Genomic DNA, 23,824 nt, shown 5'->3' on the forward strand with positions numbered 1-23,824 from the left:
AGCAGTGCTTATGAAATCATGTTTCATCCATATACTGAGTTATTATAAGAGGACTTGCTCCAGGAGAAACTAGCCAGAAAAATTTCCCCAAGGAGAAGATCTATAGTACTTTTGTACACAAACTGTACTTTACACGAGTTTGATCTGTCTCATCCTGTGCTCTTTTAAGACATTTTTCTCAAAGATGACTTAGCTAGACTCAGTATGACTTAGGAAGGCACCAGTGCATCATTCCCAGTCCATTTAGACGTTTGTTCTTCAGAGGCAAAGTGCTTTTGGTGTTATTCCAGATAAACTTTAAAAAAGTGAAGAAAGAAATAAGAGAAGCCTTACGTATAGTTAATTTACATGTGAGGCAAACTAGAAGTATCTCATGTTTTGGGAGAGCAACATTTTAGAAAACTGTACTATACTGTGAGACACTGACAGAAAAAATAGGCCGGGATGCCTTTGCCATTAGGAAAATAGGAAATATTTTAAGTACTCAAAATATAGAGTATTTTATTTGGATTTTAAGAGGTACAAATTACAATTTTTAAATTTTCCTTAGTTTCTCTGATTCATTTGATGTGTATGGCATACAGTCTGTGCTGTATTTTCTCTCATAGAACTTGGTGAGTACCTGTAGCAATAGCACCTCAAACTATGCCAGTTCCCACACTGCGGGTTAGTGCTGAGTATGATAAGTACATGGATGAGACAGTTCCAAGGAAAAAACCCAGGATGCTTCAAGAGCTAGTGTTGATAATTTAGGCCCTGATGGTACAGTGAGCTATATGCAGGCAAAGTTCATTGCGTATAATCAAGAGTTCAAGAGAATAATCCTAAAAGATTATACTCTTACAATATGTCTATACTGCAGCTGGGAGCATGTTTCCTAGTGAGAGTTAACAAATGTGCGCTAGCTCTGCTTGATCTAGTGCTCAAAAAATAGCAGTGTACCCAAGGACAGTGCGGGTAGCAGCTCAGGCTAGCAGCCTGAATACAATCTGCCTGGAGGCCCTGGGTACGTATTCGGGCAGCTAACCTGAGTCTCCTCCTGTACTATAGCCGGCTACACTGCTAATGTTTGCGCAGTTAGGTGTGTCTGTCCACTTGCGCTGGGAGCACACTCCTAGCTGCAGTGTAAATATACCCTTAATCAGTACTAATTGTATACCTGGTTTTAGGATACAGTGTATTGGTGGAAAGCCTGTCTTTCTGATAAAATATAAAGCTATTGTCTTGACTGTTTGACATTAAAACTTTCACAGCACTTTTTGCAAAATAAGGAGTGTTTTATTCCAGTGTCCTACCTAAATTGTAATTTGAGTAACTGCATTTTGCCCACCTAAATTCCTTCCGCAGTTTCAATTATATAACGTATTCTCCACTTTCGTATCTGCTCATTTTTGTTGTTGTCTTTTCGATACTTCACATTTAATATGCCAGTTGAAAAGAGAACCCAACATTATTTGAGTTTCCCTCTGTTCCTCTAGCAGCAGCCAAAGATCTTATCATTTGTTGTCATCTTTTCTTTTTAAAGGCAATTGGGGATATCTCAAATGGTCAATAACGTGATCCAGAACCATTCAAATTCAGTCTAGTTGTCTGGGATTTGACAGTTGTTATCATTTGATGGTTGTTTTGGAGGTCTGTATGAAATGTGTTGGTGGCCTCAGCACAGTTTGTAGTAAACCAGTATTCAAGGGTATGGCTACCCTGCAAAGAAAAACCTGCGGCTATCCTGTGCCAGCTGACTTGGGCTCGTGGGACTCAGGCTGTGGGGCTGTTTCATTCCTGTGTAGACTTACGGGCTTGGGCTGGACAGAGCCTGGGCTCTGGCATTGTCGCACCTCGCAGAAGCCCAGACTCCTACCCGACCCTGTGAGCCTGAGTCAGGTGGCACAGGCCAGCCATGGGTGCTTTGAAGACATACCTCAATTAACATTCTCAGTTGAGAGGCCAGTAATAAATGAACATAGAAACTGAGGTAAGAGAGATGGTTCTGCCTCTCCCTGCCCATGGCTGGGAGATATTGGTAAGGGAGTGTGGAGAAACTTGATTTGCTACTGCCATTGCAGCGTTTGTTTTGTGTGTGGAGAACCAAAGCTTCAAGAACACTAAGATCACTTTTAAAATGTTTTCCAATCTTTGTATTTGAGGACTTACCTTCAGCCTTTTAAGGATCATTGAACAACTAGTAGCATTCCCTCTGTTTGTTTTTCCATAGTGGGTCTGAGGTTGAATATTTCTTATCTGGGATAGATTGATTATTCATATCCTGGTATGTGAAGATTTAGAACTTGTTCTTGTCTTTTTCTCTCAAGTATATGCATGTGTTTCTGGTGTGCCGGATATAAAGACAGCAGTGAGAAAAAGCAAGAACACAACATTGCCAACCAAAAGGGTTAAAAAATCATATTTGGTTAAAAATTGTGTTTTTAAACATAAATAATGCATTATTTTCATTTGCCTTCTGGTTTTTGAGTCTTAAAAGATCATATTTTCAAGCTTTTCTTTGCAACCATGAGGGCTAGAAGACGCTTATTTGTTTTTAAATTAAAGTTGAGATTTTCCCGTAATCACTTGACTCCAGGAGCTTGGGTTTAAACAAAACACTAAATAACATGGAACTCATGCTTGTAATCACAACAGTTGACAACCCTGAGACCAATATAGGCAGATCTATTTTGTAATACTTTTCTTGTATGCAGTGTTGTTATTGCTGCGCTGGTCCCGGGACATTAGAGAGACAGGGTGGGTGAGGTAATATCTTTTATTGGATCAACTTCTGTTGGTGAGAGAGAAGCTTTTGAACTTTGCACAGAGCTCTTCCTCACTTCTGGGAAATGTGCTCAGAGTGTCTCAGCTAAATACGAGGTGGAACAGATTGTTTAACATAAATAGTTAGTACATATTTCAATGGACCAGTCAAGATGAAGAGGACCAATAAGTCATGGGGGGGGGGGTAAAGGGGAGAAATGAAAGGGGAATAAAATAAATTTCCTATGGTTTCCAGGATTCCAAAGAGAGCACTAATTACTGGTGAGGGCTGCCTTTTTATTGTTGAATCATGTATATTGGGAATTATGAGTGACATTTCTTTGTGAGGATAAAGAATCCCTGATTGTATGCTCCTATATTTCATGGATGCTCTGAAATACTACGTTTGTTAAAATCCCACCCAAAATCTATTGTGCGGTCTCATATTTTGTGAGTTTGGATGGATAAGGGACCTGTCCTGTAAAATTAATGTTGTTGAGAAGTGGGAGGGAACCCAATATCCAGCCACAGGCTATATCATCCCCTTTCCAGTCTGGTTACCCACCCTAGCACTACAAGCACTTCTTCAGCCTTTTTACTTAGCATATCTGTTTAGAGAATGTATTTGTGATTAGGGTCTGATCCTGTCAAGTTCTGAATGTCTCAGATGAACACCCTCAAATCTGTTAGAGGGGGGTCTTCATTGACTTACAGGTGTGAGGCCTGATCCTTTGATGTGTTAAAGGACATTCTTAGGAGACATCAGTAGGAGCTGAGGGAACACTGAATCAGGCCCAAGATTTGTTTGCAAGCTTTTAATACACACAGTGCCTTTATATATTGCTAACTTTCTTTTTTCAGATTTTGTCAGAGGACTGTTTCTATTTCAACTTGTGTTTAATTATTGTGCAAATGTATTTGATACTTGAAAGTTTTCACTCACCACTTTGTTGTATAATATATATTTTTATCACTTCCTTTTCAAGGCAGTTTTTTTTTTTTTAAAGCCTTTCACTTAAATTACTCAGGTTCTTTTTTTACAGTTTTTTCCCCCCAGAATCAGTGTGCTATGTGCTATTTATGAATAAATTATGGTACATGGTTTAACACTCATGCTATCTCTTTTCCTTTGCGTTAAAGTAGCATCCTCACCAATTCACCTGGGCTTAGCACAAACCATGGGTAGGGCAAGTCCCCAGTTACCACAGAATAAATTATTTTTTATTAATAAATTTAATAGATGACAACTGTATTTCCATAGCATACACCCATCATGGGGTTCTTTAAACCGGTGTATTAACCCATTGCATTATATTTATTTAAGTAGCTCTCTAAAAATGGCTTTGTAAGGTGCCTTATCTTCTCTCTCTGACTTTTTTGAGTAGGATTTTCAAGTTTTCAAATTTGGGTACAGTGACCTCCTACCTCCTTATGCTTAACTCTGTCCCACTTGTTCTTAGTTCAGACACAGTAATTCCTTTCCTTGACCTGAAGAAGAACTTTGTGTAGTTCAAAAGCGTGTACCTTCTACCAACAGAAGTTGGTCCAATAAAATTACCTTATCTGCCTTGTCTCTTGAAAAATCTCAGCAATCCCTATAAAATTTGCTCCCTTGCAAGTTGGAAGATTTTTTTTTTTCTAAGCACAAGCTTTGCAACCTCAGCCTAGAGACTGAAAGCAGAACTGCATGTATTCTGCCTCACTCTCCATAGTGAAGGTTTGGCAGTAAGAACATAGCTGACAATTTCGTTGATGTGCAAGGTAGAGAAAAATTCAGCATGCTTTTCCCATAGCTGTATAGACACTGCAGGACTAGCAATAGTAAGAGATTTGTGTTGATCATTAAATAAATTGATATCTTGAAAATGCACAGGGAGCAGAAACGTATTTGGAGTTAAAGGGCGCCATTTTACAGGTATTTTTCTGACTATTTTCCCTTATTAATATATATCTTAAAGTTTATTATATAACACTGGGGATTTCAAAGGCGCCCAAGGGAGCTCCCATGGAGAGCCAGTTCAGCATGGGTTCCTTTGCAAATCTCAGCTTAAAAGTACATCTCACATATTGTAATATGAATTATAACTATTGTATGTAAATTTTCTCCTAAATGAATGGAAATGTGTATTGGAGGAAGGATGAGAAAGCAGAACTGTGGCTGATATCCCACTCAGTTCTTCACTTCATTTGTTCTCTTGGCTCAGGGAATAATTACAAATGGTTACAAAAATATTTGTCCCTGTAAAACTGTATGATTGCTTAAATCCCTATGCCCATATGTCAGTATATAAGCATTGAAGATTGCTTGATTTCCGCTCACAAAAATCCATTTTTTCCTGGGTTTTCTACAACAAAATGTTGAAATGCATGCTGGGAATATAATTTTTTTATATTTTTAAAAGATGTTTGCACAGCAGGTCTGAGAGATGCTGCTCAAACACTGTGTATGCTTCTTTCCCCACTGACTTATGCAATTTTGGTGAAATGCCTGTATCTTTTGTTCAATCTCTAAGATTCAGCAGAGTTCCCAAAGTCTTGGCATTAGATATCTTAAGCATAACAATGTGTGGGTCTCCATTTATAAAAATATTCCTTAATATGTATGATAAGATTTCATTTTGAGATCTGTGGCACAGAACCAGAAATGTTGTTGTCTGCTAGAGACTCGGCAGATTTCTCTAGCTGGTGAATATGAGGAAATCTGAGATACCTTTTTGTGAATATTTAGCTTATATGTGGCAATGCTGCAAAAAGTGTGTGGAATCCTGAAATTACATGCTAATTTTTGGCGAGGTTTTGTTACAACTACCTCCTATTTCCCTCATAACTTTGGAGCTTCTGGACTTCACAGTGCTCTGTCTTTTTCTTTTTCTTTTTCTTTTCTTTTCTTTTCTTTTTGACTCTTGTATTGAATTGAGATATACTAGATCAGTTTTTTTATTTTGAGGTGGGGGCAAAAGAGAGTCATGGGAGTAGTGTGCCTTCCTGCCAATTTCATTGGGTCAGTGAATTAATTTTTTACCTCTGTCGGCTCCATTAGTAGGCTCACTTATATATAATTGCTCTGCTGTATGCTATTAAGATTGTTTTACTGTTCCCCTCACCTTAGTGTTGGACCTCCGAAAAGTGCATTTTTCTGAGAGGACAATTAACGATCCTGCAACGAGTAGTTTTATTGCTATATACAGATTATATACTGGTTTAGGGGATGAGAGGATACAATCTTAAAATAAATATTTATGTTTACCTCTTGGGAAATATAAAAGGCTGTGTAACTAAATATTCTTTGCCTACACAGCACTGAATTTCTGGAGAGATCAGAATATGATCTTAAAAATTGTTACATTCCTGTTCTGCTTTGTAGTGTTTAGCTAAATGAAATGGGTTGTAAGATACAGTTCGTCATATCATACAGTACAGCAGTTGCAATTGTTTGCAATTTAAAACCATGTACATCAGAATAGACTCTGATAATATGCCGCTTGTTTTTCTTACCAAGTGAACTTCATTTCTGTTCCTTTGGGGATGCTTTTGCCTTTCTTCTATCCCCTTCCCCCAAATTACCTTGGCCACTGCACATATGGAAATTTCAACAAGACTCGTTGCATCATGACAATTTTTCCACATGACCATAGTTAGTAAATCCCTCTCAAAATGTTCCTTTTCTGTCAAACCTCATACTCAGCTGGCAGTAACAGTCCTGACGAATGGCGTTTGCATTGCATTTCTGAAGTAACTGAACCCGCAGTCTTGCTCTCTGAGCAATAATATATATAGAGAGAGATCTCAGTATGTTGTTTTTTTACATACTGCCTAAAGGAAAGTTTGCACCGATTTCCATTGTTCGGGGGAATTGGTTTTTCATGGTCCCTCCCCTGATCATTTCAGCTTTTATTTGACAGATATGCCTCATTAAACTGACATGTAAATGAACTGTACCCTTATCGAGATTACTTTCTAAAAGCAGTCATGGAACCTCTTTAAAATATTGTGTAATCCTTAATTGGGCTGAAGCTTTGGTTAAAAAGCAGAGAAGCAGATAATATTGATTTCCATTGAAGCAAACTAGATTATCTTAATTTTTTTATGTGAAAAGTGCTAGAATTCACTAAAAAAGGTTAAAATTGAAGTGAGTAATCTTCAGTGCATAATGCAATTGATAATTTTAGCTCTTTGCGTAGGAGCTGTTATGACTTGAACAGCCGGCTCTAGCCTTCATTAGAGAAGAAGCAGGCAGTTTTGAGACAGGTGGAGCTGGATCAAGCTGTGAAAGTGATTTGCTTGAAGCTGGTCATTAGTGTTAGAAATCTGGTCCTATTTATTGCATCCTTAACCTTACCATGATTATTACCATGATTATTTACTTTTTGTCTTTTTCCAGGTTGATGATGATCTGTAAAACTGTCTAAAGGAAGAGCATGGGGACTGGCATTCTGAACTGTTAGTGGGGACATGGGACTCATGTTGTCATTGATCATTTGTGTGGATTTAACCGTTGAAGAGCAACAGAAGCAGCTAGAAAGACATCGAGAATTAAAGCTGCTTTGAAGGTACATGGCTTGTTTGTTACAGTTGTTAATCTGCATCTATAATTTTGTTTGTATTTGTGAATATTTTCTGTGTATAGATACACTATACATACAATGTACACCTAAAGACAGTGTGTGTGTGTGTGTGTGAAAATTTCAGTGAATTTGAGTTACACACACAAGTGCACAATAGCCAAAAATTAACCAGCATCATTATGTTTTTACAGTAAAAAATTGGGCTCTATTGGCAGCAATACATTTCTTTGAGAAATTTATTGAATTGCTTATGGACTGTACTGTGTGTGGATTGTAAACTTACAGCCCCTGTCCTAGTATTCATAAACACACAGGTATGAAACTCACAGTTCAGAAAATCTAATTCTGCTAAATCTCCACGATCTGTTGCAAATTGAGATGGAACAGTAACATATCTTTATATAGGAACCTCTTCAACATCCTTTACTTAACATGCCAAAAATAGATAGCAGAAATTCTAAATCCAAATGACTGATGTTTTAAAATCTTTTGTACTTCCCTTCAAAATAACAGACTGAAAAAAAAGTGCTGAATGTTTATTACAAGCTGTAAAAGAAATGTGGCAAAATATAGTTTTGTCTAATAGCCATTGTTATACTGTTGGGAAAGGGCAAGCTATTGCACTGAAATCTGTTTCTGAACTAACTCCCCTTTTCCACACAGTTGTTTTTCTTTCAGACACATCTTAAAACAAGAAAAAAAGAAAAGGGGGGGGAGAGAGCTAAATTATTCATGAGACTCATTTGACAATTGATCAGTGGGGGAGGTGCCGGGAGGGTGTTTTGGGTAGAAAGAGGAAAAATAATAATAGGCTTTAACTTTGAAAAGCCTTTTAGAGCTTCTGTACAACAGTTCATTGTGAGCTGAGAGTAATGCAGTGCAGTTAAGATATCTTCATTAGAGCTACTTGCCAAGGGTTTCCAGTAGGATTTCCATAGTGCTGGAGCGTGACATGGGGTTTGGGAAGAAGCTTTTGATTTTAATAATGGAGCTGTCAGTTTGATGTCTAGAGATGTTGACCCTGAGAGCTTTATTGCCAAATTTAGATTTCATATTTATATTGAATTATTACCTCTTCAGCTGAATTTAATTTTTTATGTGCCTGTAATGAAGGTTTTGTCTCTCTCTCTCTATACACCAGGCAATAGCGAAGTGGTAGAAATCTGCAGTAGTCCTCCTCTTGGGGGTGCTTTATTTGTGTGTGTTTGTGTGTGTATGTATTTATTATGAGAGAGATGCTAGAGGAGGGGAGCACTGACATGCCTATGACCCGGAAGTGTAAATGGGACATCTATTTGACCAATCTGACTTATTTTGAAAAAAAAATATTCCTTTCCATCCCGCTCTTCACCTCTGCAGCAACTCCTTGGCTGTGGGAGGAGAGCGAGGCGTGAGGGCTTACTGTACCTTAACTGTGGTTTACATTCTCTACCGCTAAGCGTGTTTGAAACCAAGTTGTTTTATTTATCATATTTCAACTCCACTCTTTCCCAGTGTCGATTCAATATATTTGTTTTTCTGCTGGAGTGTATTGCCCTGCATGCCTGAGTTTGTTATTGTGGTTTGTTATCAAAGGAAATGATAAATATTTGTTCTCAAATGAGTGAAAATTTCACCTCCCTCCCCCATTTTTTTTTTTGATGTCTTGACCATCCAGGTCACCAAATCTTGTTTTAATTTGTGTCTGGGAGAATGTCTGAGCAAGGTAAATTGAACCAGGAGACAGTGGAGGAAACTGCCAAAGAGCAGGAGTCTGCCATCTCTGATGCAACCCCAGAGAACTGCATCATTAATAAAACGGAAAGCTTGGAAGCAGAGGAAAAGGAGGAGAAGCTGAGTGATGCCAAGACGGACCTCCAGGTAAGGAGAAAAAGGACCTTGGATGGCCATGTCACTGTGTTATTATTACATTGCCATTTCTACTGTCTTTTGTTTGGCTAGATTTTTTCTATTCTCCTCTCCTCATGCTTGCTTTTCTTTCTTTCTTTCTTTCTTTCTTTCTTTCTTTCTTTCTTATTGTTGTTATATTATTGGTAGTATTTTTTATTGCTAAGGAGCCCGTTGCTGCGCACCCATTATAAAATACAGTAAAATATTTATCTGACAGTTTTCCCTCTTGGGATATTTCAGACATTATCTTAATCTGATGGACTCACAGAATTCATAGAGACTGATGTATTTCTTAGTTTTACAGTGAGTTTCATTTTAAAAATAACAATTATTGCTAACAAAGCGGTAACTCTCTTGTTATGCAAAATTAAAGAAAGCTCATTAAACACTTGAGTCTTTATCAGATTAATATTTTTTTTACTCAAAAGGATATTAAAAGAAAGAGGGACTGCAATTTATGGGGCTACTGACCAGCTCAAAAGGGGAAGGAGTTTAGAGAGGGAGAGAAGCTTACTTCAGTATTGTCTTTTTATCGTGTTTTTTATTTGAGCATAACATTGCAAAGCATCAGGTTTGCATCTTGTTTATGCTGATCAGATTAATGCATACAGCAGAGGGAATTCTTGGCTCCCCACTCTTTTGGAGTTGCATTAGGATGTTGTTACTTTGCAATCAGCAAATAATAAAGGGTTGCTTTGAGAAGGATTTAATGAAGTATGCTGATATTCCTATTGTGTGCATTTTCCACTAAAGTGACAATTTGTTACACACAGAAACGAGGTGTAAACCAGAACCAGCAGAAAAAGAGATCCAAGGTAAGGTTTCATATTGCATGCTGAGCTGATAAGGTGATAAAAAGTTCCATTCAGGTGGCTGTTTTCATATACAACAATGAGTTTTTATTTTCAGTTTCTCTTCATAATCGTGTGGCATACAAGCAGAGGAGTTTCACAAGATATTAAGTGTCAATCTCCCCTTTATTTAGCAATCATACATTGGTTATTGGGCTTGCTATGTACTTGTATGTGTGATCTGTGTTTGTGTTTGTGTGTGCAACAGGAGAAGAAAAATCTCGGGTCATTTTTCTTTTGTAATTAATGTTTTATTTGAATTTTATTTAAGTGGAGTAATCAAGTTTCCAAAGCTTTAGAGATTAAAAAGGTTGAGTAGGAGGAAGACAGCTAGTTAGTGTGAAATCTGCTAGCTCACTTGCTGTTCTTTTTTTTTTTTTAATAATGTTTTCCAAGGGTAGGTCAATACAACTTTTAAAATTTGTCACTGTTCAGCTCTGTTGCTGTTGGTTACAGGAAACAGAGTTGTTGCTTTGACTGTGTTACCAGATTTTTTTTGTTTTTTGCTTTTATGATTTTCAGTTGAAGTGAAGTGTAGCAAAAGCGTTTAAAAGCCAAACCCATGTGTCAAATGACTTGCTGGACAGAATCTGCTGTAGTTTTGCTGGACAAGTACTTGACTATTTGAAATTCATTGGGATGATTGGCACATTTGCAGATTTGGGGTCAGCAGTAGTTTCTTTTGTTTTGTTTTCTTTCTATCTTATTCAGTCAGGAGCTAAAGGGAAACTGGTCCGGAGTCTTGCTGTGTGTGAAGAATCATCCCCTCGACTGGGAGCAGAAGGTCTTCATGATAATCAGGTACATCTGAAATCATGGCCGTTAGCTGCATGGTTGACTTCCACTTTCACTTGCATGATCATGTTACTTAATTGGGCTTTTAACAGTATTTTTGGGGAAAGCAAAAAAAAAAATATTTACATCGGACAATGTACAAGATTTTATGAAGTTATCTGGCTTAGCGTATACTTTGTTTTGAAATATTGAAGTAGTCTTACAGTATGTCACAGGGTGTTATTTGCTTTTTTTTCCAGACCCCCTGAAAATTTCAACAAATGGAAAAGAATTCAAAAGAATTCAGATTAAAATTAAAAATAAATAAAAGATAGAATTGTTCTTTTCTCCTAAGGCTATCTCTTTTGAGGCTACACCAGATACAGTTCTAAATACATTCTGGTTTCTAGTTCAGCTGAGATCCATTATGTATCAGTCCCCCAGTATGCACTTCATAATACTACACAGATATTTGACTCTCTATAAATACATTGGCAGAGAAGAGAGGGTGCATTATACTGAGTAGGATTCCATTTTGTATTCCATTTATTCCAAAGAAACACCTTTTGGACCAAAACATCTTGGCAATTCGATCCAGCAGACTCAGATTCTGGAAAACAGTTCTAGGCTCGCTTGCAAAAAAACAAGAAATAAACCCAAAAAACAAAACCACCAAAAACTGTCGTCGTCATTTTCACTTGACCAGGCAAACAAGATTTTTTTTAAATAATAACAAAAAAACCCTGAAAACCTGCCAGCATTGGTACTTGAAGATTCAGTTGTTTTACTGACAAATGAGATTAGCCATAGAGAGAAGGAGATTGAGAAAATGACTTTTGTGAGCTCAGAACAAAACAAACAATCACTTTTAAGTGTACTTTCTTTGACTTTCCTCTATTGACTTGAAATGAAACAAACTGAACTCTCCCTTTATACTCATAAGTTTGGAGAGGATTTTTATTTATTTATTCATTCATTCATTTATATTTATTTTTTGAAAGACCAAAAACCAGATCTTGTTTAGCAGCTGAACTTCTCCAAGTGTTCACTGCTTTACAATGAAGATTATGCAGTAGGGAAATTGACAGGTTATTTTATAGTTGTAGGTATATATTTAAAAAACCCTATGCTTTTAACTTAACTTGCATTATTCAAAAATGTGTGGCTTTTGTTCTGCATTTTATTTGTGTTTTCTATTGTTTAATGGAGAATGAAAAGGAGAATAATATAAATATAAGAGATTGTATTAAACATCGCATAGTAGTTGATAATGTACTGCAGAGGACATGTGTTTAACTCCATAGAGGCAGGCAGGTTTTGGGATAAAATACTTCTCCCAGACCGCACCCTGATGCCAGACAGAGGAGGGGTCACTTGCGCACATCCTCTGGTCCTACCCTGGTCTGACCAGTTACTGGGAAGAATTCTTTGATTATACTGAAAAGATCACAGGAGTTAAAGTATCCCTGGACTCCCAACATCTGTCTCGTGTAAAGAGATAATTGGTTTTGAATTCTCGAGTAGATAGAAACTATGCTTTGCTCTTATATTGGCCTTTTGCTTACTAATGCAGATTAGCTTTGCAATAGAAAGCTAGACCTGCACTTTCCTCCTTGGACTGGCTGAAGGATACTGGAAATGTTGTGCCATTTGAAATGGTTTACTTTTACTTTAAAGGAGAAAGAAGCATATTTTGAGTTTATTTTGAATTACATTTTTATTAGTTTATCTTCGCAGTTTACAAAGCACAGGGTTTTGATTACCAGAGAATGTACGGTACATTGCCAGAACTACAGGGTATGGATTGTACTGCAACCCTGATGTTTGTATTGATATTTGAAAATTTGCCTTCATTTTCCTGTGTAGGAAAAATCTTGTTACCTGTATTACTTGATCTTGAACGCTTACCTGATGATTCACTATGTCCTTACTTAAAAGGAATGTTGCCAATAATGTTATACTATTGACTTATCAGTGTATTATTGCAATTTGAACACTTCTTTTGTTATTCACTATACTTACCTTGTATCAATGTACTTATAAATGTTGTATTTTACTATTGAGAAAAATCAATAAAAATAAATATAACAAAAAAAATAATAGATTGCTTTCACGACTCTGCAGCCCTTTTGTGTGTTTCTTCAAGAGCAACCAAATATTATAGCAGAATCGTATATGTGTAACACAAAGTAGATCCGGTATGTTTACATGTGTGTTTATGCTACATGTGAAGTCTGTCATTTTTTCTTCTCGTCAAAATAGGTGCATCTTAATAGCCATTTTAATAGTTCAGGATTAAAGTGCGGAGGATGCCAGTTCCATACTTTTTTCCTCTGTTTTGAAGAACTAATGACAGAATCACCCAGCATTAGATAGCCCAGGGAATCTGAAGTTGTTCTGAACGATCTTGTGGCAGTGATTCGTACAAAATCCTGTCATCAGAACAAAACATTTACCTGCAGTTTTTCCTCAGGAAGTGAAAGGAGAACATACTTTAGTCCATTAAGTGCAACTTAGCAGTTAGCGGATATTCTCCTGTATATCCTTATTTCATATGATTGAGATTTCCCATTCTCTTTCTATGTTCAGTGCATCATTCTCCTAACATTTCTGCCTTATGGTAACAAAAACAGAGATTGAGAAAATAAACCCCAGTTAATATTTTTTTGCACAGGGTTTTGCTTTCATTTTTACAGTGCTTTGCATCTCAAGTCTTCTGTACCACATTTCAGCTTCATGAAAAGAATAAGACACCGATTCAGCAAAGGCAATTTTGACTTCCTATCTTACTGTGACACCAATAGCTAGTTTTGTTAGGACTTTTGTCTTTTGTTTTGTTGACTGATTTTTAGTGGTTCTTTTTAATAACTCTAAGATTTGTAATAGTTATTGCAGGCATCATTTGAGTTACTAACGTTCTGCTTCTGAAAAATACCCTTTAGGTTAAAATATTGTAATGAGATTGCTGATGTACAGAAAAACAATCTATAAAATTTATGATAGAAGGGAATTTGCTAGCGATCAGGCTATTTTTAAATAATTGTTAATTTGGACGTCGTCAATGATGCAGCCGTAGCTTACCAATTATATAGGCCCCCAATGTGTTAAAGGCACTTTTAATACTGCTGATTTTGCCACAGTTTGATGCAAGCATGTATTTTTACAAAACTTAAATATTTGATTTTGTTCATTCATTTTTCTTCAAAACAGTGTGAATACTTAGCCATACTTTCTTTTCCTTCTTGGAGTCAGATTCCATTCTTTTGAAGTTTATCACAGCATTGTTTATGTATTTCATCAAATAGCAACTCGTTTTTTACTGTTGTCTAAAAAATCCAATGTAAGTGGAGAATAATGATTTCTCAAAAGCAAAACAAAAAAGGCCAAACACCATGAATTCCCAGTTTTCTAACAAGTGCAGTTTCAAAGGAATTCATAATCTTTGAAGTGTCAAAATCTTTAGGACATGGATTTCTGATGCACTGAAGAAATTCAGTTAGCACACCCACTGTACTGAAAACTGCAGTACTCATTTTTTTTTTTTTTAATCTTTGCTAAGGGCCATGTTTCCAGATGTTTTTTTTTTTTACGTGATAAACTTGATAGCTAAACTCAGTTTTCCGCAATGCATATTATCCCTTATTGGCGTTCTCTTATTCTCAGGGCCTGAAAAGTGAGTTTAAGTTATATAGCACCATATGTCTGCATAACACTTTTTATATGAATTTGCACAAAAAATTTCTGTGGACATTATTTTGGTCTTTATCTAGCATTTGCAATATCTCTCTAGATATAGAATGGTTCATTAGAAGAAGAACACATATAAGAATGTACTTTCAGTGTTATAATTATTGAGAGAAAAGTTTAATTACTGAAAGTAGAGAATAATGTACCTTTTAATATTTGTAAGCTCAGAGGTCTTAGTTTGCAAATATTAAGGAAGAAATTCTGACTTCACTGGGAGCAGCGCACACACATATCTGAGGGCAGAATTTGAGCCAAAGAGTGCATTATTCTACCGATAAGATTTAATTTTACTCAATAGGAAAAATATTATATCTGGCTTCAGTTTTTCTAGCTGTGCACTCCCTAATGCAAATCTCTTCAGATTGGAATCCATGTAAATTTTACTGAATCTGGCCCTAAATTATTATATTTTTTTCAACAGGAGTCAATACAACTACAGCTTTCGAGCTTCCCCAGTCTACAAGAAGAGGATAAATCTAGTAAAGATGACTCTGAGAAAGAAAAAGAGAAGGATAAAAACAAAGAAAAAGATAAAAACTGTGAAAAATCCAAGATCAGAATGTTATCGAAAGGTGAACTTCAAAATTTTTGAATCCTTTTTCAATTATTTATTATGATCACATCTAGAAATTCTTGGACATGCATATGAATGTATATACCTGGGTGTATATATGTATTATACCTGTGTGCATATGTGAACTCTCTCTCTCTCTCTCATATATCTTTCTGTCTGTCTTATAAATACACATAAAGTAGGAATGCATTTATCCAAAAGAGGGAATGTGGAACATGAAATTTGTATGGATAAGAAAAAGGGTTTTTTTCATATAAATGTTGGGGTTTTGAGATATAAAAATATATAGTTGTATTCTGAATAGAACCCCTAACAGAGGATAGCAGAGATTTTGTGTGAGAGGTGTTTGTTCTGTGTGTGTGTATAATGTTTGTATATATTTATATGATTATAATAATATTTACATAAAATATTCTATGAAAGAGTACAACTCCATTCCTGTTAATCATAATATACTGTACAACTTGTTACCAGTGACACAAAACACTTAGTCTTATGTTTTGCTTTTGGCCCACAGATGAATCTCTCATTAACATTATTGGGAAATCCACACATGGCCCTTAACCTTAACTCATGGTCCGTGTACTGTAATACACTAGTGAATTATCCATCACATATTATAATTATGCCTTACTACAGCAGGTATGCATAAAGTGACTCTAACTATAATTATTTTTATACCTATAATTATACTATTTTCTAAACTGCACTGTAGTCTCTTAAGGATAAGCATTGCCTACTCAGGGGCAGATCCTCAGCTGGTATAAATTGTCATAGCTCCATTGACTTTACTGAAGCTGGTGATTCAGACCAGCTGAGGATCTGCCCTTACTTTTGAGTAAGACAAAATAAGCTACACCATAAATTAATTCCAAATATTCTGTCACGTGCTATTGTCATCTACCCACTTTTAGACATCACTGGATTCCAGTCTGTTAAAGATTTTGAACTCGCAGTGGCATGGCATATCACTTTATATATTGAACATATTAAATTAGACAAAGATGTATTTATGGACAGTACTGGATATTCAGCAGTAGGAGAGGGAAGGTTGGAAGGAATTTGGGTAACATTATATATTTCCTGTGATTCTAGAAAGGACAAAACTTTTGTTTGCTTCGATGCTGGCACTTATGAGTACAATGCAGGGAAAAGACAGATTTCCTCATACTGTTTCGTGGGGTAGATTGTCACATAAGTAAATAACCTGTATGTACATTATTCTTTCTAATATATTCTTCAGGTTGCTGTCTGGAAAACCAAGTCTGCTTTGCAGAAATTGGCTTAACGTTAACTTTTGAAATGAAACAGTTGTTTGTTTGTTTTTTGTTTTTCAGATTGCAGCCAAGAATATACCGATTCAACAGGCATAGATTTGCATGAATTTCTGGTGAACACATTAAAGAATAATCCCAGGTAAGTAGCTGCAGCATGTTGTTAACTCCTAGTATAGCTCTAGAAATCATGTCAATTAAGCATTTTATAATTTTAGTTTTAGAGAGTGCTGTTGGAAAAGAAATAATGGAAGCATCTTAACTGAGCAAGGAGCCATAGAACAATAAATTTTGACTCCTAGGTTTTTCAGTTTCCCATTGTTTAATTACTTTTCCTGAAATTAGGTCACTGTGCTTATCTTCCCCGCTGCACAGCTCCATCTAAAGACTCTTAGCACTAGTCTGTTATAACCTATGTGATTGGAGGTATTTGCAACTTATATCATATTGTGAGTGCCAACTTCTAGCCTCACTACACCCATAGTCTTCATTTGGAACTGCAAACTCATCTTAATATAGAATTTCATCCTAAATATATAAAAAAGTTTCTACCAGGATTTTTTATATATTATGTTTTACATACTCTTTTCAACTGAATCTGTTCAGTGTGCACAGTTTCATCTTCCATTTACTGGACATCAAGAAATAATTAGGTAAATACCCATCCACAGAGGAGCTTAAAAATCCATGGGATTTCAAAATGCATGAATTCACATTTTGTATTAAAGGGCACATTTCTAGCCTTCAAAGCAAAAAGTCTCTGAATTGCCCAACCTGTACAAGCTGTAATAGCTCAAAGGAGCTTGAGAGCAATGCACTCTGTAAGGTTTCTTACTAGTGCTGTTAAGTAAATGTGTGGGGGGGTGTATTTGTGGAAAATTTCAACTTTTCAGTGAAAGATCAAAAACCAAAAACTTGCAGTTTAAAACAGAAAATTTTGGATTTGGCAATGCTGCAGCAGTTCCTCATGGAAGGTGTTGTTGCGTGCCTCATGTCCCCATTCCCAATGGCTTCCCTGGTCTGACTACATGTCCCATGATGCATCATGGTCTCCCTTCTTGCAGAGCCACAGCGGTGCACCAGGAAAGGCAGTTATTTTGAGTTTGAGGTGTTAGATTTTTAGATAAAAAGTTGAAATTTTCCACAAAAAGTGCACACTTTCTATAACAAATTGAATTTAGTCAAAAATCCATTTTGCCATCAAAAAAATTTGTGATGGAAGTTTTTCAACTACCTCTGCAGCTTGCTTTTGTTCCAAAAAGAAATACCAACATTATTCAACCACTCCACAAGCCACCTGAATGCAGTCCTTTGAGGCTGCAAATGCTGCCAGGCTGAGCCCTAATGCCGAAGGGAGTTAAGTCCATATCTTTACCTTGCTCTGGTATGGATGGGGAGAAGGGGAGACTGGATTCTTTCCCCAGCTGCAAGGGAGGTCGGCGTTTTAACTAAAATATTTACATCTGTTTTTAAATAAAGGGAAACTTCCATAATTTGTTTTTGAAGTATCATAAAAGTATCTAAAAATGGTTTTGGTAGCTGACTCTTCAAATCGTTGTTTGTTTTTACAGGGACAGAATGATACTCTTAAAAATGGAACAGGAAATTATAGATTTTATTAGTGACAACAAGTAAGTTGTTTCAGTATTTGGTTAGTTTATCATATTAGCATGCCTCATATATCTTTTCCATAAAGCATATGTAAGTGCTATATTTTTGAGACGTGTGCTCACTTTTGAGGCCCATTCCACACTGTGCTGGAAGTTGGTACCTTGCAAAATCAGGCCCTAAATTCATCTCTAATAGCTGTCAGGAGAAGCCAATGCAGTAAGTGTAACAAAAAGCAAGGCTTTTCATTTTTACTATCGTTCTCTATTGACTTCCAGCTGGTTGCAGTTATGCCCAAAAATAATGGTAAAGCTTTCATTGCATAGGATATAAAGCACGTAGCTCTAGAGAGGGATATATAATCAAATATTATGTCATGCAATTTGCTCTGTGCACTAAGGTATCTTTAATGTGGTAAAAAATAAAGTTAAGCTTTTGTTTGAAGGGATACAAAACCCTGTTTTGCTCTCACATATTCTACATTTTATAATAAAATTATAGATTGCAACTTGGTTAAAAACCAACAGATTGACTTTTGAGGGGAAAAATAGAGAGAAGTAAGATTTGTTGTACTAGAATAGCCCCTTGGTGTCTTGAACATTACCCAGTATCTGCTGCTTTGGAGGAAGGCATAAAACTTTCATGATGTCCTTAGCCATTTGTGCAAAACTGTTTATAGGGCGAAAGTGTGTATGACAAGTGAGTCTTACCTGACTCCTGCAGCGGTCAGCTGATGCCGTGAAATATGAGATTTGATTACCTTAATTTAGCATGTAAAAGTACCAGTTTTATTATTGCTTATAAATATATCCAGCACTTTCTAAAAACCAGCCACTGTAGTTGATTGTCTGCTTGACTGCAGCATACATATTGCTGCATAAATGTACAGAGGAAAAAATAGTTACATCAAGTTTTAAAAGGTATTGATATATTATATCTTAGAGATGATCACGTAACTGATCAGTGTGATATTTTCTTTCAGTAATCACTATAAAAAGTTCCCTCAGATGTCATCATATCAGAGGATGTTAGTGCACAGAGTGGCAGCTTATTTTGGAATGGATCACAATGTAGATCAAACTGGAAAATCTGTAATTATTAACAAGACCAGCAATACTAGAATGTAAGTACTAGCCTTGTGCTTTTCCTGTTTCCCTTTCATAAGGGTCAGTTTGCATCCTGGCTACATGGTGTTTCAAAATTCCATTTTTGTAACGCTGAGCATTATTTTATCACTCATTCTGGTGTAGAGTGTCATTACGTCTGTCCTTGGAAGATTGTATGAGGATTTGAAAGATATAGAAATGAGTCAATCCAGTTGTTTCGAGTCAAGAAATTTATATAGTGCCTCTGGAGTGGAATGTTTTGCTGACCCTCTAACACCACCGCATAGCTATAGAAAGCTTAACACGTTGCCTGGAGCTGTGCAGGTTATGAAGTACAGATACTTTTAGATAACCCAAAGATGCTGGGAAGATATCCTATTCCCTCTTTCCATTTCTTCTTTTCTGCAGTTTACACTCCTGCCTGCTGAGTTGTTTATTTTGCAGCAGATTTTTTCCCCTGTGCTACTGTTCATTTTTTCCACAAATTGTAGCTTTCTCCCCTTCTTCTAACTTTTAAACCTTTTTTATCATCATTCACTCTGGATTATAAATCTGTAATGGGGCTGTGAAAACTGTTTGGTCCCTATGAAATTAAAAATATCCATTAGACTTAGATAGTCAGTGGGTGAAGTGGGTGGGCAAAGTTTTTGTCCCAAAGGCCACATCTAGGTATGGAAATTGTATGGCGGGCCATGAATGCTCTCAAAATTGGTGTTGGGTACGGGTGGGGGTGAGAGCTCTGACTGGGGTGTGGGCTCTGGGGTGGGGCCAGAAATAAGGAGTTCAGGGTGTGGGCTCCAGGCTGGTGTGTGGAGGGGTGAGGGCTCTGACTGGGGGTGTGGGCTCTGGGGTGAGACTAGGGCTGAGGAGGGTGCAGGAGGGGGCTCTGGGCTGGGACCAAGGGGTTTGGAGTGCGGGAGGGAGATCAGGGCTGGGGCAGGGGGCTGGAGTGGTGGGGGTTAGCTTAGGCGTGCAGGCTCTGGGCGGTGCTTACCTTAAGCAGCTCCTGGAAGCAGTGGCAGAGGTGCATCCAGGCGGCTCTGCGTGTTGCCCCCAGAGCTCCCATTGGCCTCAGTTCCCGGCCAATGGGAACTGCGGGGGCGGCACTTGGGGTGGAGGCAGAGTGCAGAGTAGAGTAGAGCCCCCTGGCTTCCCCTATGCACAGAAGCTGGAGTGGGGACATGCCGCTGCTTCCAGGGACTGCACAGATTGGCCCCTGACCCTGCCCCCTGGCTGGATCGCCGGAGCGGGGCTACCCCCAAATCCCACTCTCCAGAGGGAGCTTGAAGATCGGACTAAAACAACTGTCAGGCCGGATGCGGCCCATGGGCCATAGTTTTCCCACCTCTGGGGTAAAAGAAACTTACACAGATTTAGCTGCAGAGAATAAGAAATAGCAAAATTACAATTTATGTAGATCTTTGCTAGACAGCATTTCCTCATAATCACTTTTTTCATAGCACACTATTCAAGTACTACAGGCTTCTCAGGGCCTGATTTTAGCACCCTCACTCTCATATAAGATCTCCCTTTCCAGCTTACCTGCATTTGTGTGTGTGTTGGAGGGCATATGTTTGTGTATGTAAGGGAGTCAGAGGAGAGAGAGATCCAGCATACCACTACTGTCATTCAATTAAGAAAAATTTGGAGCAGCCCCTAAAAGACCTTATATTTTCATTGGTTTTATTTTTCCTATTTGTTTCCAGTTGTCCTTTTCTTCTCACATATGCATCAACTCCTCAGTGCAACAAGAGCAGTAGAATCTCGCTCACAGCATAGTTCTCTTTCTGGCTAGCACTGACAGTGTTTTTTGTGCTTTGGGCTCAATTGGTTGCTTTGACATGCACCTTGCAGACCAGTGGCACTAGAGCTGCTTTATATTACCTTGCAAAGCACACTGTCAACAGGAATTAAATTCCAAGCAGTGGTCTGAAGTTTATATGACAGCTTAGGTGAAAAGTCTGAGTGATATCACGTTGGATATTGTGGCTCATGGCCTAGTGGGAGAGACAAGGAGAACCACTGAAAATTGTTTACAAAGCCAGCGTCGCAACTGGTACCTTTGCTGGCATGCTGAGCAGAGAGGCCAAAAACTGAATGGTCTTGCAGACTGAAGTACCCTTTTTACTCTGGAGGTGCTCCCTGAAGGTCATAGTTAAGGCACATAGATAGAACCATGTGGGAAAATTTGTCCTACCACTGTTCATAGTGCACCTGTTCCACAGAGAAACAGAAATTTCCAACCTTCTGCATTGTCACAGTCTAGTTTCTTTCATTAGCACTAAGTAAAACTGAATGTTTGTTTGTTTTGTTTTTGTTCTTGTTCTTTTACATAGTTATTTAAGGAGGAGGATAGCCTAACCTTAAAGACACACTATTCTACCATGCAGCGTGTAGTATATTATTTATAATATTTCAAGATACAGTTCTAAAATGAGGCTTTGTAAATGTCTTTTTTTTAATTTTCCAGATGGAGGAGACATCTAAAATTTCTTTTTCTGACAAGAGTCTGGAATTTTATTATCAGGAGAAACAGGATGTGTTATTAGTTTGTGTGGTGTGGGAAGGAAGGAATTACACAATGTCTGATTTTTAAAAAATAATAAAAAAGTGGGGGATCTTTATATAAACTGAAATAACTTTTGATATTGCAGAGGAATAGTATTCCCACAAGTATTTTAAATAGAAAAACTACAAATTTAGAACATTAAAACAAACTAACAATAATAGCAAACAAGCAGCTACACAGATTAGCTGTATGAAGAGATAGATGGTTTTGAATCAGTTAAATGTTCTTTTAAATAGTATAATGTATAAATTAATAAAATAGATATTGGAAGTCCCTATTGGCCATCTAGGTAGCCATTATCAACTGGAAGTTTCTCATAGGATTTTCATGGGAGCAGGATCAAGCCCTTTGGGTTAGATTGTGACATGAGCTACACAATCTACAAGTGAGAGAGAGTAAGAACAACCCTTGAATCCTTCCATAGGGCTACATTGACCTTAGGTCTAACTGCACAGGGATAAGCAGGGCTACCTGTCCACTTACTCCCATCCCAGAATAAATGAGTGGGAAGATGGTGAGGACTGAATAGAGCATTTGTTGTCCCCTCTTTTTACTGACCAGAGTCAGCACAGAGGAAAAGTAATATATATATTCCTAGCACCCAATTCTCTTTGGCATTTGAATGGTCTGCTGGGTATTCCTGAGGTCAGCAGCATTCCACTGAAGTCCAAGCTGAATGCCTGGACAGTCAACCCATGGGGATTTCCATTGACCCTAATTATAAGCTTCACCACTGTTGCCTTCAGCGTTTGTAGTTGCCATAAGCTCCATATTCCAGGTTTCAGTAATGTCATAAACTCCATTGGCATAACCCACAATGGTCACAATAGTAATAAATTCTACAGAGTCCAGGATTTTTAAAGTTTCCAATATTGTATACGTTAGAACCTATTGTTCTCAGAGGGAACAGTTTTACATGACTCAGAACCAGAACTCAATTATTGGAACCTTCTGACTCTATTAACTACCCAATGTAAAGCATCCAAGAACAGAAGCATTTCTGAAAGTGATGGAAAAATTGCTTAGTGTGGTTCATGTTAATTGTACCTTAAACCTAAGTAAATGTTGACTATATTACATATGTAAATTCATATATGATAGAGAAGGCCTGACCTGAAGGCCAGAAAGTCCAAAAGCTATGCACTTCAAAGGAAGCTGGAGCTCTGGAGTAACGTGCTGCTTTCTCTTCCTCTTTTCACATGCTCATTTGGTAGCGCATTCTGAATCCCAAAGCATCACAGCCTGACACAATGAACAGGGAAAAAAGCTTGTCATAAGTACTTCCAGAATTCACAGATTCTATTACCTTTTTTAAAAAAATCTTTTTGCTTGAGCCCTCTATCATGTGTTTGTGAGTGTGGATGGGTGGGTCTGATGGAAAGTCATTGCTGTGGGCGAAGGTGCTACTGGTTACTCACTTTACTGAATGAGGGTTTGTGTGAATATTCTGCTGCTGCCTGTCCCCCACAAGAGGGGAATGAGGATTCTACCAGCATGTACCGGTGAGGTGAACATTCTGATAGCGTGATATGATAGCATCCTCTCTCTTCTGCCTCTTAGTGGACCAGTTGAGATTTAATGGGATAGAAACCTTTGTGTTTATGGGCATAAACCATCCACCAATTGCTTGGGGTTAAGAAGAAACTTTGGGCAGGTTGTTCCATACTTGTACACTCTGGAGTTTTCTACCTTCCTCTGAAGCATAAATTTGTTATCACCTGGCCCACTGTAAGGGGCGTGTGTGTGAGAGAGTGAGTGAGTGTGTATGTGAACAGATCAAGGAGCAATGGTCTCAAGTTGCAGTTTAGGTTGGATAATAGGAAAAACTTTTTCACTAGGAGGGTAGTGAAGCACTGGAATGGGTTACCCAGGGAGGTGGTGGAATCTCCTTCCTTAGAAGTTTTTAAGGTCAGGCTTTAGTTGGGAATTGGTCCTGCTTTGAACAGGGGGTTGGACTAGATGATCTCCTGAGGTCCCTTCCAACCCTGACATTCTATGGCCACGTCTACACTACGGGATAATATCGAATTAGCTAAAATCGGTTTTATAAAACTGATATTATAAATTCGATTTCATGCAGCCACAGTAGGCACAGTAATTCGGCGTTGTGCGTCCATGGTC

At 37.6% G+C, this 23,824-nt stretch overlaps 1 protein-coding gene across 11 annotated transcripts in view; it reads left to right on the forward strand.

Moving 5' to 3' along the window:
* Positions 1-23,824, forward strand: part of ARPP21 (cAMP regulated phosphoprotein 21) — a 266,329-nt gene that overhangs the window by 110,116 nt on the left and 132,389 nt on the right. For 7 of the 11 annotated variants that reach the window (XR_004376261.2, XM_032798729.2, XM_032798727.2 and 4 more), the window contains exons 2-9: positions 7,127-7,295; positions 8,968-9,170; positions 9,974-10,015; positions 10,763-10,852; positions 14,994-15,144; positions 16,484-16,562; positions 17,992-18,051; positions 19,011-19,151. Coding sequence is in view for 10 of the 11 variants with exons in the window: in XM_032798729.2 (XP_032654620.1) it covers positions 9,003-9,170; positions 9,974-10,015; positions 10,763-10,852; positions 14,994-15,144; positions 16,484-16,562; positions 17,992-18,051; positions 19,011-19,151 (731 nt within the window). In the remaining variant the exon portion in view is untranslated. The other 4 variants (XM_032798732.2, XM_032798731.2, XM_032798730.2 and 1 more) reach the window with 4 other exon arrangements.

Source organism: Chelonoidis abingdonii, chromosome 2 (genome assembly GCF_003597395.2).
Source record: "Chelonoidis abingdonii isolate Lonesome George chromosome 2, CheloAbing_2.0, whole genome shotgun sequence".
In the NCBI taxonomy this organism is placed as follows: Eukaryota; Metazoa; Chordata; order Testudines; family Testudinidae; genus Chelonoidis; species Chelonoidis abingdonii.